Source organism: Mus musculus, chromosome 13, assembly GCF_000001635.26.
Source record: "Mus musculus strain C57BL/6J chromosome 13, GRCm38.p6 C57BL/6J".
Lineage (NCBI taxonomy): Eukaryota > Metazoa > Chordata > Mammalia > Rodentia > Muridae > Mus > Mus musculus.
The window spans coordinates 33,246,509-33,261,397 of NC_000079.6; the positions used below are offsets into that span (position 1 = coordinate 33,246,509).

A 14,889-nucleotide genomic window follows, 5' to 3' on the forward strand; every position below is an offset into this window, starting at 1 on the left:
AACATGGACTCTGCTCAGTAGAAGTAAAGAATGACATGGAATACTTTGGATGGAGGAGAGGTGACGGAAAAGTAGAAGCAATGCAGAAAGTAGATAAAATGCCAGAGGATACAATGACAAAGAGGAAATAACTATGTCCCAGCTTCTATAGTGATGTGGGACCAAAGTCAAAATTGACCCCCAAAACACATGTTAAGAGGGGAGATGATCAGATGGGTTGGTAGGCAAAGCAGAGGAAACGGAGAAACATAAAGGGACAGGAAGTTGAAATCCCCTTCTCTTAGTGGATAATGGAGGGTGACTGTGAAAGCAGATGCTGTGTAAGGAAGCCAAATCTTTCCTCAAACAAGATGAGCAAGAAAGTTACAACCTAACTTCTATTTCTCCTAATCACTGCTGGGTTGTGAGTTGGAGGACAAGTGGTGTAAGTAGTTTCTTGTGTAAACCTGCAGTCAAGCAGCAGAAGATGAGCACCCTGGAGAAGCTCAAAGTGTATACCAGCAAAACTTTAGGAAGGAAAAGATGGGGAAAAAGCTTGCCACCCATGAGTTCCAAAGATTGCATGTGGAGTGGAATGCTTTTCTTTATGCATGCATGTACCACAAATAGCCTGAAATTGAATGACCTGTCAGGACCAGCAAACTAAAACCTTGATATTTTCAGGTACAATGAGATGAGTGATCCTATATATGGGGAGAACTTTCCTGTGTCTGTAAAGAATTTCGTAATGTTCCTATTGCCCAATAAGGCATCTTTCATTGTTGAAGTACTGTTTTCTGTTTTAGATTCATACAACTTCATCCATTGTAGTTTAAAGGCTTGTCTTTAAGTAACTAAATAATAATAATGGATCTCTGTTAAAAATAATGAATAATGAGGAGTATTGGAGCAACTCTGTAAGATGTCATTATTGAGAGTCAAGAAAACCACAAGTGAAGCTGCTGTTGAGACACTGAGGCCATGCTCTCCCTTTAGAACCCACTATACTTAAGTTTGCCTCATACTCATATTTCCTGCTGGGTGTCCCCTCATGGATTGTTGTGTTTAAATATATAAATGTGTTTGCTTCTTCATAAATCCAATTGTACTTCATACAGGCTCGTCCTGGAATTCTTTTCATGGCAAAATTAGCAATTGTTAATTAACAAGACTTAAATTCTCTGAGAATTAAATCCACTAAAGGTGGCACTGGATAGCATGAATGTGGCCCATGCCCATGTCTCTGACATCATGAAACAGTAAGCATGAGCCTTGGAAACATATTAGTAACAGAACACCAAATATATGATAATGTATTCCATTCAAGCATTGCTCATGACTTGGAAAAACAAAGAGAAAATGAATCCATGGTTGACAGGCAAAGGGGGTGGATGTACATGATGGATAATGATAATGGGCAGCAAACATACACATCAAGAGTTTCATATTCCTTTGAAAGTACAGTCAAAGCCAGGGAATTTATTCTCTGAAGAAAAATTGGTATGTTGAGAACAAGCTTTACTGATATAAACGTGCATCTATCCTGGGACAGAGTTCCTAAGCTATCACCAGCATGGAGAAGTGGATAGAAAGACCCAAGGTCTAACACTCCTGATCAGTGCCGCAGATCCTCTGGGTCCCTTTGTGTGTGGACAGGTCTCTGGGTGCATATGGGCAAGGAGTTGGCGAGAGACAGACACCCAACACGTGAGATTGTGTAGAATCTGAATGTAATGTCAAATTGAGCATCAAACTTTTTATACAGAAAAAAATAGGGAAGTTAGGTGACACATGGGCAAGGTACAAATGAAGTTACCGGATGTTTAATGACTCTTACACAAAACTGAGGACTGTAAACACAAAGACAGGCAGGAACTGGGCAATAAAACAACTGAGACGACGTCAGCCTATCTAAGGTCAGCTATAGTCTTAGAAGTCAGGTGTGAGGTCTTTACACACCTAGGGCTAGGGCTTTCACACCCAAGTCATGTTCTAATTAGGGAGTTCCGTTCTAGCTAACCATCTCATGTATAATGCAATACTCTAAAACTACAGCCCGATCTACTTCCTAAACCATTGTAAATTCCTGTATATGGCAGCAACTTGGCTTTTATTCTAAGGGATGGTGTAATACCAGAGGCAATTCTGAATGTCATTGAGTAGGCAACATTCTTACTGAATTCGAACCCATGGTCAGCTCAAGACCTATCTAGGAATTTGGAACACTGGCGAAGGCTTAGCTATGTCAGAATTCAATCTTAAAAGGCACTTATAAGAAGATAATACTAAAAGAGAGCACGTGGATCCATACACCAGTCTAACGTGGGAATAGGGAATGAGTATATGGGTTAACGAGAATGCCAAAGCTCCAGGAGGTGAGTGTCCATGAAACTCTTTGCCTTGTGAGCACTTCCAGGCCCCTTGTCCTGCCAAGGAGACTTCAATGGGGTGTGTGTGGCAGACCAGGAAATCTCATATTGGATTGTGGCCTCTGAGTGTATCAGGGATGCACATATTACACAGACATACAAGGCAGGCAAAACACTTCCACACATGAACTACATTATTTTAATTTCAAAACAATTAAAGAATGGGAGGCACATATGATGCAGAATTCTAGGAGATATTTTCACTTTGACACATGCAAATACAGTATATTCTCTCCAGGGATAGAGGTTACAATGTCCTGTATTAATCTGCCTCAGTGTCTCTTACTGGCCTAATGCAAGGAAGAGTCCTCTAAGCAGTCTATAATCAGCAATTGGAAAATTCTTTTGGAAATTAACAGCAGGATTCTGCCCATGGGTTTGGGCTAGTGTTCACATGACAGAACACATGGAGCAAACACCATAACACCTGAATGTCTTTCATGGATGGACCCACAGGTATTCTGGCATCCTGTTGACCTTCTACCTTGATTCCTAGTCAGCCAGAGAACCAAGGATCCTACTAGTCTTACCTCCTTCAGGGCTGAAGTATTACACAACTCCCAGTCATCCCTACCCTGCAGAGGCCATAGCTTCATGAGGTCAGGCCACTCCTCTCTACCACTAGCCTCCAGCCCTAAGCATGACGTCTCCACCATGCAGTGAATAAAGGGAGGAACTGAACAGGGTAAGCAACCACAGAGCACTCCAGGGTCAGAGACCATTGAACACTGCACCGTGAGATCAGAAATATTGGAGGTAAGATAACCTTGCTAAACTCAGGACAATGGGACACCAAAATGACAGATTTAGAAGATTTAGGCTGATTCGAGGAGGTGGAACCATGGATCTGAACATTAGGAAAAGAGGCATTGTGGAAGTTGACATAGTGGTTATTCAAAGAAGTGTGTATACTATACACTCCAATTAGGACTGACAATGAGGCTTGCCTTAGGGTTGGAGTCCAGTAGCATTATTGACTCATCTATGTATGGATTAGGTGCTGAAATATCTCAGTGGTCTTCTCCCAATGCCATCTGTCCTTCCTCTCTGGTCCTAAAGCTGAACCCATTTGACTACTTCTACCCTCTATCCAAGGATCTGAAAAAATCTCTTGCTTTTGTATTCTTTATATGTGAGCAAGCTCTAGCTCATCTGAGTCCTGCTCCACCTCTTCAACCTCATTTTAAAATTACTCATCCAATATTGTCTGAGCGATGAATCCCCACTTTTATTCTGAGAATGATTTTTCGTGATTTTAAATGGTATGCCAGACATCTTCCATTCCATGGCAGAACTCTTGAGGATGGCAGAGACAACAGACAGTGTGGTAAGGTTATATCACATAAGATGCCCAACCACAGGGTAAGTCAGTGAGATAAAGCAGCCAGAACATTCCTCTCAAAGCCTTGGGAGAGACTCAATGAGAAAACTCCAAGAATCTACCTATACTCTGAGGATCTTTTATCCTGTCTGAAGAATAGAAAGAAGTATGTCTTGGGGTTTTCTGAGGCTCCCTGGGCTTTTGGTCTGTATTTTAGCAAAGTAGGAAAAACAGTGGGACACACTTCCAGAGTTCAATCTTCATGTGACAGTGACAGCACAGCCATGGAATGCACATGATTCAGAATTGGGTTAAGGTGTCAGGAGCAGTCACTTAGTCTGAGACCAACTGTCCTTTCCTCTGGGAGGTGAGGAGAGCTTCAGAGAAAAACAGCATTGATAAATTTGGCTGATGCAAAGTCCCTGAGCAGCCACTGTAGTGCAAGAGCAAGGGGCCTGCTGTAAAACAGAGCAGATAAGACCAGCTTAACTTTGGGTCTCTTTCAGCATCCTGTAGCAACTGGCAGTTGTGGAGGATACTGTCTATTGCATGTGTGGATATCTCAGAAGGATTCTTCACAGACCAACCAAGATACAGAATTGTGGAAGCCAGGCTAGAGGGGCTAGATGCTCATGACTGTTCCATTATCTCAGTCTCTCTCTCTCTCTCTCTCTCTCTCTCTCTCTCTCTCACTCTCTGTGTGTGTGTGTGTTTCTCTGTCTCTCTCTGTCTCTGTCTCTCTCTGTGTGTCTCTCTCTGTCTCTCTCTCTTTTCTTTTTCTCTTTATTCTCTTTTTTTTGTTTTTGTTTTTTGTTTTTTGTTTTTTAAGATTTATTTATTTATTTATTGTAAGTACACTGTAGCTGTCCTCAGACACTCCAGAAGAGGGAGTCAGATCTCGTTACGGATGGTTGTGAGCCACCATGTGGTTGCTGGGATTTGAACTCCTGACCTTCAGAAGAGCAGTCGGGTGCTCTTACCCACTGAGCCATCTCACCAGCCCCCTTCTCTTTATTCTCAAAGCAATCTTTTTCAGAAGAAAGAAGCTAATATTTTTGGACTGAAACTAGAGCCTACTTTGTAGCTCCTGTGTATGCATTCCTGATGACCTTTCCGTCTATCTATGCAGATGACACAGAAGCTAGTTTGTGTTCCTGCTATGATCAACTTACCTAATAACCTTAACATTCAAAGGAATATAACATAGACTGAATTTTTGAAATCCTACTTAAAGCATTTATGAGCTTTTGTAATGAAAACCAGAAGTAGAGTTCCGTATTTCCCTTCATCAGAAAAATGAAACTTCTGTGTTCAGTTCCTTTTCTTCTTTACCTCCAGACACTGCATCATGAATACTCTGTCTCAAGCCAATGGCACCTTTGCCATCCATCTTTTGAAGGTGCTCTGTCAAGACAACCCTTCAGAAAATGTGTGTTATTCTCCTATGAGCATCTCCTCTGCTCTAGCCATGGTTCTCTTGGGTGCAAAGGGAGACACTGCAGTCCAGATATGTCAGGTAAGTTCCCTGTGAAACCATACCCTTGCCACATGCACAAGAGCTGCTGAGAAAGATCAGTAGGTGTTAAATTTTAAATGTTAAAATTGACCCTGGTTATGCTATATTGATTCAACTTTCATTTTGAAGCTCGTGAATTTAACTTGACTTATTCCTTAGTCTGATCATAACTTTATGTTTTTCTTTGTCCAAGAGCCTCTTTGAAGCTGGAAAATCCCTAGGCTACTTGCTTCTAGACTCAGCCAATCACATTACAAGTTAGGCAGCACTGTTTATCTAGATAGCCTATGCTACTGTTTGTGTTTTTTCCCATGCAAAACCTGGTCCTGGTAACTGCCTAGGATTGCAGCTTGGCTCCTGTCTCCTGCATCCATAATTAATAGGTATTGGAATGTATGTCCAATAAACAACCAAGATCCAACTGAGATTGTTGTCTGCGTTGTTTGTGTAACTAATCCTGAACCCTAGCATAGGAATATCCACATACTATTTGATGGAACCTGGGATAAAGAGGAAGGAAGACTGAACCTCCTCCAGTAACATTGTTTTAAAGGCAATGATTTTTCCCAAGTAATAACTTGAAGGAAACTCTAGATATTTCACCCAGAATTCGCTTTTAAAAAGTTGCATAAATAGTTTATGCTGTGTCTGGTAGCAGAATGATTTAATCCCAACTATTAAGGAATCTGAGTTAGAAAGATGCCAAGTCCAAGGCTAGTCTGGGCAACTTAGCATTAAATAGAAAGATCTTTTGTTCTTTTATTGTTTTATTTCGTTTTAATGATGGAGAAAGGAGGTTGTGATCATAGCTGAGTGGTAGAGCTCTTCCCGAAAATGTTTGAGAATGTTGGTCTGCCACAAGTACTGCAATGGGCAAAAAGGGTGTTGAAATTATTTAAAAATTGGTTACTGTAATCTATTCTGTTTTTCAATGAATGATTTTGTAATTATTCACTGGGAATGAAGGTCAATTCCTACTTTTAATTATTTCAACACCAACCTGTCTTGCATCAGAACCCCAGTTACATGGCAGTCTGTGTGATCTTGAAAATTCCTTTTGCAACTAAAAGTTTCATCTTTGATCTGAAAAATGCTTCATCTTTTCCTTCTTAGGCACTTCATTTAAACCCAGATGAAGATGTCCATCAGGGCTTCCAGTTGCTTCTCCATAACCTGAACAAGCCAAACAACCAAAAGTACTGCCTTACTATGGCCAACAGGCTCTTTGTAGAAAATACTTGTGAATTACTTCCAGTAAGTTGTACCAGTAGAAAGATAACTTATATCCCAAGTGCTTGCTGCTTTAGATTCAAGGGAAAGGACCCTATAGAAACTGAGAAAAGTAGGATTAAGTGCCAGCCACTGTGTAGGTACACATCTAAAAACCTGCATTTCCAAGGCTGGGACATGAGAGAGTCATGAGTTCTAAGACAGCCTAGACCACATAGTAAGACTTGCCAAAATAAACTTCATCAAAGTCAGTATTCTGTTAAAATGACTTTAAATTTTTCAAATTTGACAACTTGTAGTTTTATTTATTTATGTGTTATAATTCCCATTTGATGATTTTCTTATATAAAGTGATATCTACACTCATTCAATTTTATTAATACCATATTAATCAGAAGGTGGAAAATCTTGATGACATTTTATTTTGCAATGTCACCTCACTGAAAATTTTCTCTCCAAAGACATTTAAAAAGTCCTGTCTTAAATTCTATCACTCTGAGATTGAGCAGCTCTCTTTTGCCGAAGCTGCAGAGGAGTCCAGGCAACACATAAACATGTGGGTCTCCAAACAGACTAAAGGTAAGAAATTCCAGTTCCTTCACATCGCACATTGTTGTCCTTTCTATGCATCCTTTTGTCTTCTTCCTTCTCTCCTCTTTACTTTCCTTTCTCCCCACCATGGTCTGATCTCACTATTTTTCACAGTCAAATTGATGCAAACTAGCCAGACCACATGGTTCAATTTAGAGCTCAAGGAATTCATGGAGCTTCACCTCAGACCCTTTCATTTTAAAACCAAAGATTGTTTGTGCATGTCAAGTACTACAGAGGGAATGATGTAAATGTCATAAGAAGTCATGGGTCTAATTATCAGTATGACATTTTACCTTTGAATGCATGGGTGATCTGCAGTGTTTTGACATTCTAACATTCCGGAGACTGTGATTCATGGGTATACCTTCACCATAATCATGCCCTGGGGCTGCTTCTTACTAGATTATGTGTTGTCTCAGCTCTCACCATCTTTACCTCTGAGGAAGACTCCTGTTTCTGCTTCCACAGTTCCTAGATCTAGTCCCTTACTTATATTTGATGATACTAGATTTGATTTCCAGGAATGGCACTCTGTCAGAATTGCTCAGTTTCATTAAACTAAAAGAGCCTTCAATTTGGGGTTAAACCTTACATGTTTAGATGTCAGATGTGACAGGTTCCAAAATTGGTATTTGAGTCATTGAGATCACTGTTATTTGAACCTTACAAATGCCTCTGCATCACCTGGTACATTCATATTTCTTCTAAAGCTCATATTTAAAATTATAATTATTCTTGAATTCATTAATCATTTGCTACTTCATATTGGATTTTGGCCCTCTTGAGATCAGATGATGGCCAAAACTATTGGGTTTCCATGTCAGCTAAGAGTGGAAGGTGAAGTAATGTGAACAAACCAGGTTTTGTCACCAGCAAGGAGTGAAGTCAGGCAGACAAAAGCAGTGTTGCTTTTCTCTCAGACCTTCATATATGGCAGCACAAGAAAGATGATGTTCTTTCTGGAAAACATGTTCATAGATCCATACAGAGATCTACCTTTTAGCAGATTCTAGACTCAATCAATTTGGAAACTATCATGAGCCACAGGAGAGTGTTACCGTGGTTCCCTCCCTATCCAGCCACCATTTTCTTTCCTTATTTTGTTCTGGATTTTAGAGTCTCCTTTTCTGCCTTTCCCAAACCTGATTTCCTTGAGGGACTTACAAATAATGTTTTTCCAGTGTGTATGACCTCAAGTAAAACATGGCTGCTAGTGTTTAGTTTTGATTTATTTTTAATACAATTAACAAATTAAGCACATTTGAATAAATGATACTTTGATCTGCTCAGAAGTCATATCAGTTTATGCCTCTCTCTCTCTCTCTCTCTCTCTCACACACACACACACACACACACACACACACACACACACACACACACACACTCATACACATACACACATTATGCATATGGTACCTGAATGACGTCTGTTTTCTCCAAAGGTAAAATTCCAGACTTATTGTCAGAAGACTCAGTTGATTCACAGACCAGGCTAATTCTCGCCAATGCTTTATACTTCCAAGGAACATGGTGTAAATTCTTTGAAAAAGATAGCACCAAGGAAGTGCCCTTTAAGATAAATAAGGTAAGGAATAGTATCCTAAACTTCTTGCCAAGTGATGAAGAATTTGCATGGAAAACTTTAATTGTGAATGTGTAGTCCTCAGAGCCTTGGTAGATACTACATTTCCTGTGTAGGGTGCTGGTCTTGATCTCTAGCTTAAAAAAAGAAAGAAAGAGAGAGAGAGAGAGAGAGAGAGAGAGAGAGAGAGAGAGAACGAAAGGAAGGAAGGAAAGCACAGAAAAAACCGCTGAGATTTGTCTTTCTAAAAGCAAGGATAAACTTCAGGAAAAGAAATTATATGAACAAAAAGTATTTTCTGTCTTTATGATTGTGCATTATATTGATGGCTCATACAATTTCTGATCATTTCTCATAAAACCATGCCAAGGCAACAAAGCAGGAGTGGATGTGTTGGTGAACAGGGAGAGGGGAGTGGGTAGGGGTTTTTCGGAGGGGAAACAAGGAAAGCAGATAACATTTGAAATGTAAATAAAGAAAATATATAATAAAAATTAATAAAACCATAGTAGAAATTGATTTTCATTTAAATTCAAGGATGCCAAAACTGTGCTGCTACGGTAATGTAATACATATATGGAGCAGTAGTAAGAGTAGATAGTAAGAGTACAAAGAAATATACAAACATTTATACAGTAGAGTATTTTTTAATAAAAGTGATCATTTTAAATTATTGATCAAATTATCATTATTAACCAGTATTTATAGCTTTTAGATATTGAACAGGATTGGTTAAATGTCAGTTCTTATTAGAGTATAATATCTATTTACATTGATATTAAATTATTTTGCCCTGTCACTATAAATATAACTTAATGTAGTTTTCAGCCTCCTAAATGTTAAATGTCTCATTAAATTTTTATTAGAAATTATTTAACAGAAATTTTAAAGGAATGAGATTTTTGAAATTTAGAAATGTAATCTTTACTAGGAATAACCAAACAAATTTTTATGTTAAATGTACACTCTAATTTAAATCTTCTTGTGTCCTACTTCTGTATTTAAAATATACCACTGGAGTATAAGAAATATAACACCTTGATTACATCACAAGGAAATACACAAAATTCTGTCAAAATGGACCACAACTTGTAATCAGTTAAAAATAATTTTTTTCACATTTTGATGGATTATCACACTGTTACTTTATCACAAAGAAGCCTAGATATATGTTGATATGTTTTCCATCCTGTAATAATTTATCTTGGGATTACTCTTCCCTGTGATTGGTTATCAGAATGTAGTTCTAACCTAAACTGGTGTCTATGTTTTTCACTTTGTTATTCTATAAAGTAGTGACCCATTGTGAACCTGTGAGCATGTGTACTTCTGTGTCCAGGCTGTTTTCTCAGAGAATACATTTGTCTGTTGTCCAATTCACAAAACTATGAAAATATTGCACTGTATAAATTTTTTGTTATTTATAATAGAATATGCTGTTTGATTAGATATAATAGCTGATCATATTAAATGTTGAAAATCCTACTTCTGAACGATAGTGTAGCTAACTTTCTGAGAAAATTAACTTAAAAATAGGAAATATTTGTTATGGCTCATGATTCAGAAGTTTCAGCCCAGGTCAATTAGCCCAATCACTCCAGGTTGTACTAGTACAGTATAACATGGTGGAAATTGTATGGTAGAGGCTTGTTAACCTTACACCAGTCGGAGAACAAAAGAGAGAAATAGGAAGGGTCTGCAGTGCCAATCTCCTGTTCAGAGGCACCTGCTCACCAATACTAACTTTGACCAATTAGAACCTATCTCCTAAAGATTTGGCCTGCTCCCAGTACTGCCCCCATGTGGTAAAAAGTTTTGAAACAAGAGCTTTGGTGGATTATTTTTAAACCCAAGAAGGGCTTTAGAATATTAACATTTGATACACATTTTTCTTACTGTATAGGATCATCTATCATTCGTCCTTGTGCTAGTTGTTGCTTTGGCAATATGACACATGCTATAACCAAATTGAAAAGAAGAACTCTACATGGAGAAATTGTCTCCACAAATTGGCCCAGAGGCAAATCTGTTGGTAACTTTCTTGATTAATGATAAATGGAGTATGTACCAACTCACTGTAGTGATGCCAACTGTGGCAGGTGGTCCTGAGTTGAGTAAAAAAGCAGACTGAAAAATCCCAAAGAACAAACCAATAAATACTTTCGTCCATGGCTGTTCCTTGAGCTCCTGCTCTGACTTCACTTTAGGACCAAATGTGATCTGAGAGTCCTAATATTAGTCATCTTCCCATTTGATTTTGGTCATGTTTTTTTTATTACAGCAGTAAAAGTTCTAACAGAGACAAGCCTCTATCTGTTTATACTCAATTATGTTAGTGAAAACAGGAAGAGGCTGAAAGAATTTGTGGAATTGTACCTGGAACATGAATATTGATTTCACTGTGAGTGTAGAAAACACTGGAATTATCCACAGCTGATGTGGAAACCATCTGACTTCTCTCAATTATATATTTGATGTGATGTTTTCATCTGTTCAGAAGGAAACAAGGCCAGTGCAGATGATGTGGCAGGAAGACACATTTTTCCATGCCTATGTGAAGGAAATCCAGGCACAAGTGCTGGTGATGCCCTATGAGGGCATAGATTTGAATTTCGTGGTCCTACTCCCAGATCAGGGTGTGGACATCAGCAAGGTAAGCCAGGAGATTCTGTAGCATTCAGCACTCCAAATGTCTTTGAGAATAATCCAGTGTTCATTTGTGTCCTTATTAGAACAGACCTGAACATCTTCACCCTGGCAACTGCCATTTGAGGGAATAGTATTCAGATATAACTTCAAACTGTAGGTAGGCACAGGTCTTTGGGATCAAAGCTGTGTCCAAGATGCCCATCATTGTCCATGTGCCCTTGTTACATGCCATAATTTCATCACTAGAATGGGCAATGACTACTGTGGGGCAATGGGCTATGCACGGACAACCTGGTCTCCAGTCGAGCTGAGGTTTCGAAACCCTGGTAGAATCCGGAGGTTAGGTAATTTTCGAGTATATGGGATGGAAGATGTTCCCTCATGTCTCCGGAACCCCTGGCTCCTGTCAAAGTTACTGCCCCCACAGCCCCCGCAGCACCAACAGGAGAAGCGTGTGGCTAACAGCCACATAGACGACATCCCAAGCATATGGTCTTCTGGTTATATTCCTCCTCACAGTTACCTAGCAACAGCAAGATATCATCCCATTATAAGAGGGGATGCTTGACCCCTCTTCGCTCTCTTAAGCGTTTACTTTCCTTTCTCTCTCTCTCTAAGATTTTACCTCTCTCTCTCTTTTTAAGCCTTCACCTTTCTTACTCTAAAGCTCCTTTTCTCTCTTTCTCGTCCCCCTTCTCTCCTCTGGGCCATGACCAGTCTCTCTCTTTCCTTTATCTTCTCTCTTTCCAACCTGCCTTTCTACAATAAAGCTCTAAAACCAGAAACTGTACATCAAGGCCAGGACTAAAGACACTCACCTGTGTGACAACCACCCAGAGCCCCCTCTCCCACTGACCTCTCTTCTTTTCCTGTTCAGGGCTGAGAGTGTCACCCCAAGGCCCCTATTCTCTTCTCATCTCCTCCTCTGTATCCAGCATGGGATGCTGGAGACAGATTTGGTACTGGAAGTTACCCCTTGTCTGCCTGCCACCATGTGGTGTCAGTTCCTTCACTCAACGAGACGCCCCCCTGGGGCCACATGGAAAGCGTCTGGCAGTCCTCCCAAGTCTGCCCACCCAGAACACTGGAACTCTGGCTGGATGCAAGCTCTCTTCCTCACCCCACTCCCCCTACACCAATGGCCCCACTGACTACCAATTAGGAAATCAGGGCAACTAAGGTTAAAGAGTTAGTACATTTCTTTGAACATAATCCTCCTCCATAAATATAACCCATATCATGATTACTATTGGTATTTTATTTTAATATCTGAGAATTGAAAATAGATTGAAACAATATCCCATTTTATCCTAACTATAAGATAAATAAAGTTTGAAAACTAAGGAGGGCAGAGTTAGGTAGGTCATTGTAGCAAATGCTGGTCTTCCTTGCATAAGGAAACCCCAGAGTCTATGAGCCATCCTCTGAATTGTGGGTAGTAAAATGTACATGACATAAGGGGTCTTTCTAAGCAAAACAGCTCCCTGTCTCTCACTATCCAGCTCTCTAACTGTGGCATCACTTCAATAGAGAATGAGTTAGATTTTCATCAACTCCTTTCCTTCCCAAAACTTAATTTCCATTTAAGTAGCAATAATTTACTATCTTTGAAACAAGAAAACAACATGAAATAGAAATTAAATAATAATCACCTGGATAGTGAGACTTGACAGCAAAATAGATCTCTCCCAAGGAGAATACAGCCAGATAGCCCTGCCCTGTACTGCTTGTCCACCATTTCCATCATGGAAATCACAAAGAAGCTACCAGGACAGTGGGTTACTCATACTTCCTGGCCATTTGAATAGGCAATTTCTGTATATGATGACAGACAGTACTATGAGCAGGGATTACCTGTGTGGCTCTGGGTAAAACCTCACCTGTGAATCTAAATGTTTCTAATTCTGGTTTTTCAGGTGGAAAACAATCTCACCTTTGAGAAGTTAACAGCCTGGACCAAACCAGAGTTTATGAATCGCACTGAGCTTCATGTTTATCTTCCAAAATTTAAACTACAAGAGGATTATGATATGAATTCCCTATTACAGCATTTGGGAATCTTGGATGTCTTCAATGGAAGCAAAGCTGACTTCTCAGGAATGTCTACTAAGGAAAACCTGTGTCTGTCCAAGTTTGTTCACAAGTGTGTAGTAGAGGTCAATGAAGAAGGAACAGAGGCTGTTGCAGCCTCTGCTGGCAAAATTATACTTTTCTGTGATGGTCCTGATCCCGAAGTTTTCTGTGCTGACCACCCCTTCCTTTTCTTCATCATGCACAGCACAACTAACAGCATCCTGTTCTGTGGCAGATTCTCATCTCCATAAGGCATATTTTTTATGGGGTAGAGTTCTCTCTTGGCAACTCTACCACTTCTACTGCTCTGTGAGAATGGACAAGTGGGTGGAAAACATGTTCCAAGATGAAGGAACTTTCATCTTTTCATTCTGATCTAGTGATGCCCACATTCAGCTCTCCCTACCCTGATATTAATTTGTGTCCTTTGCCAGGACAGATGACCACAGAGTGTTATGAATTCCCTTATAGATTAGAAGGCAAAGAGAATCCTCAAGATAACCTACAATGATCTCTAAAGTAACCCTAAATAAACCTCCAGTCAATCCACAGACAAACAATGGCATCAAAATACATAGTCTTTTCTTGGAACCACAACACTTGCCCTTACTTGCCTTATTCTGATTTTATCCTAACAAATGCTTCTCTGGGTGAGGACTGCTACTTTTATTTTCCTGGTATCTGTTCCGTATGCACATATGAAATTCATTTTCCTTTCTGCCTACTACTCACCAGGTATGTTCCCTATACTATGGTAGTTTGGGAACAGGTGCAGTGAGTCCTCTAACAAATGGCCTTTTCTATCTGTTTTCAATATATTTACATATCATAACAACTAGTTTGGACTACCAAATGCCCTCCATGCAAAAGTCATGCTTCTACAAACTACCATGATTCTCTAAAACTAAACATAATAGTCAAATTCTCTGGTCTTCAAATGCATTTCAAAATAAATTTTTTATCAAAAAACTTTGTGTACTTTAAATTTTAACTAATGCACTTAGAGTGGTTTTTCTGTTAACTTTCTGCATCTTAGATTCTCTTATAACTAGAGCTATGTCCATATGGACCACACTATGCCACATACAGGAGACATATGTATTTTCAGTGTGTTAGAGTGCCATTACGGAGACATGGTTCAGAATTGCCTCTTTTCCAGAGGTTCCTGGAAAACTGTTTACCACCCATATGGCTGCTTAACACTTCCTCTAACACGAGTTTCAGGGATGCTGATGTCCTCTTTAAGCTTCCACAGATCCTAAATGTACATAGTACATGAAATCTTGCTCATAATCTCTCACACACGAACAAGTTTAAAATTAAAAAAAAAAGTTCTAAATGAAATCATGCTTGTGGTTTCTCAGAAAGCTGGAAGTAGTTCTACCTGAGGACCAAGCTGTACCACTCCTGAGCATATACCCAAAAATGTTCCAATATATATCAAGAACAACTGCTCCACTATGTTCATAGAAACCTCATTTATAATAGTCAGAAGCTGGAAACAACCCAGAAGTTC

At 39.5% G+C, this 14,889-nt stretch overlaps 1 protein-coding gene across 1 annotated transcript; it reads left to right on the forward strand.

The window, feature by feature from the left end:
* The first annotated feature begins 3,099 nt into the window (after window positions 1–3,099).
* Serpinb9e (serine (or cysteine) peptidase inhibitor, clade B, member 9e) lies at window positions 3,100–14,342 on the forward strand. The gene is made up of 7 exons (NM_011456.3): window positions 3,100–3,164; window positions 5,068–5,245; window positions 6,359–6,499; window positions 6,937–7,054; window positions 8,512–8,654; window positions 11,149–11,304; window positions 13,217–14,342. Exons 2-7 carry the CDS (start codon window positions 5,078–5,080, stop codon window positions 13,622–13,624), a joined length of 1,134 nt encoding a protein of 377 aa, NP_035586.1. The 5' UTR covers window positions 3,100–3,164; window positions 5,068–5,077; the 3' UTR covers window positions 13,625–14,342.
* The last annotated feature ends 547 nt before the right edge of the window (window positions 14,343–14,889 follow it).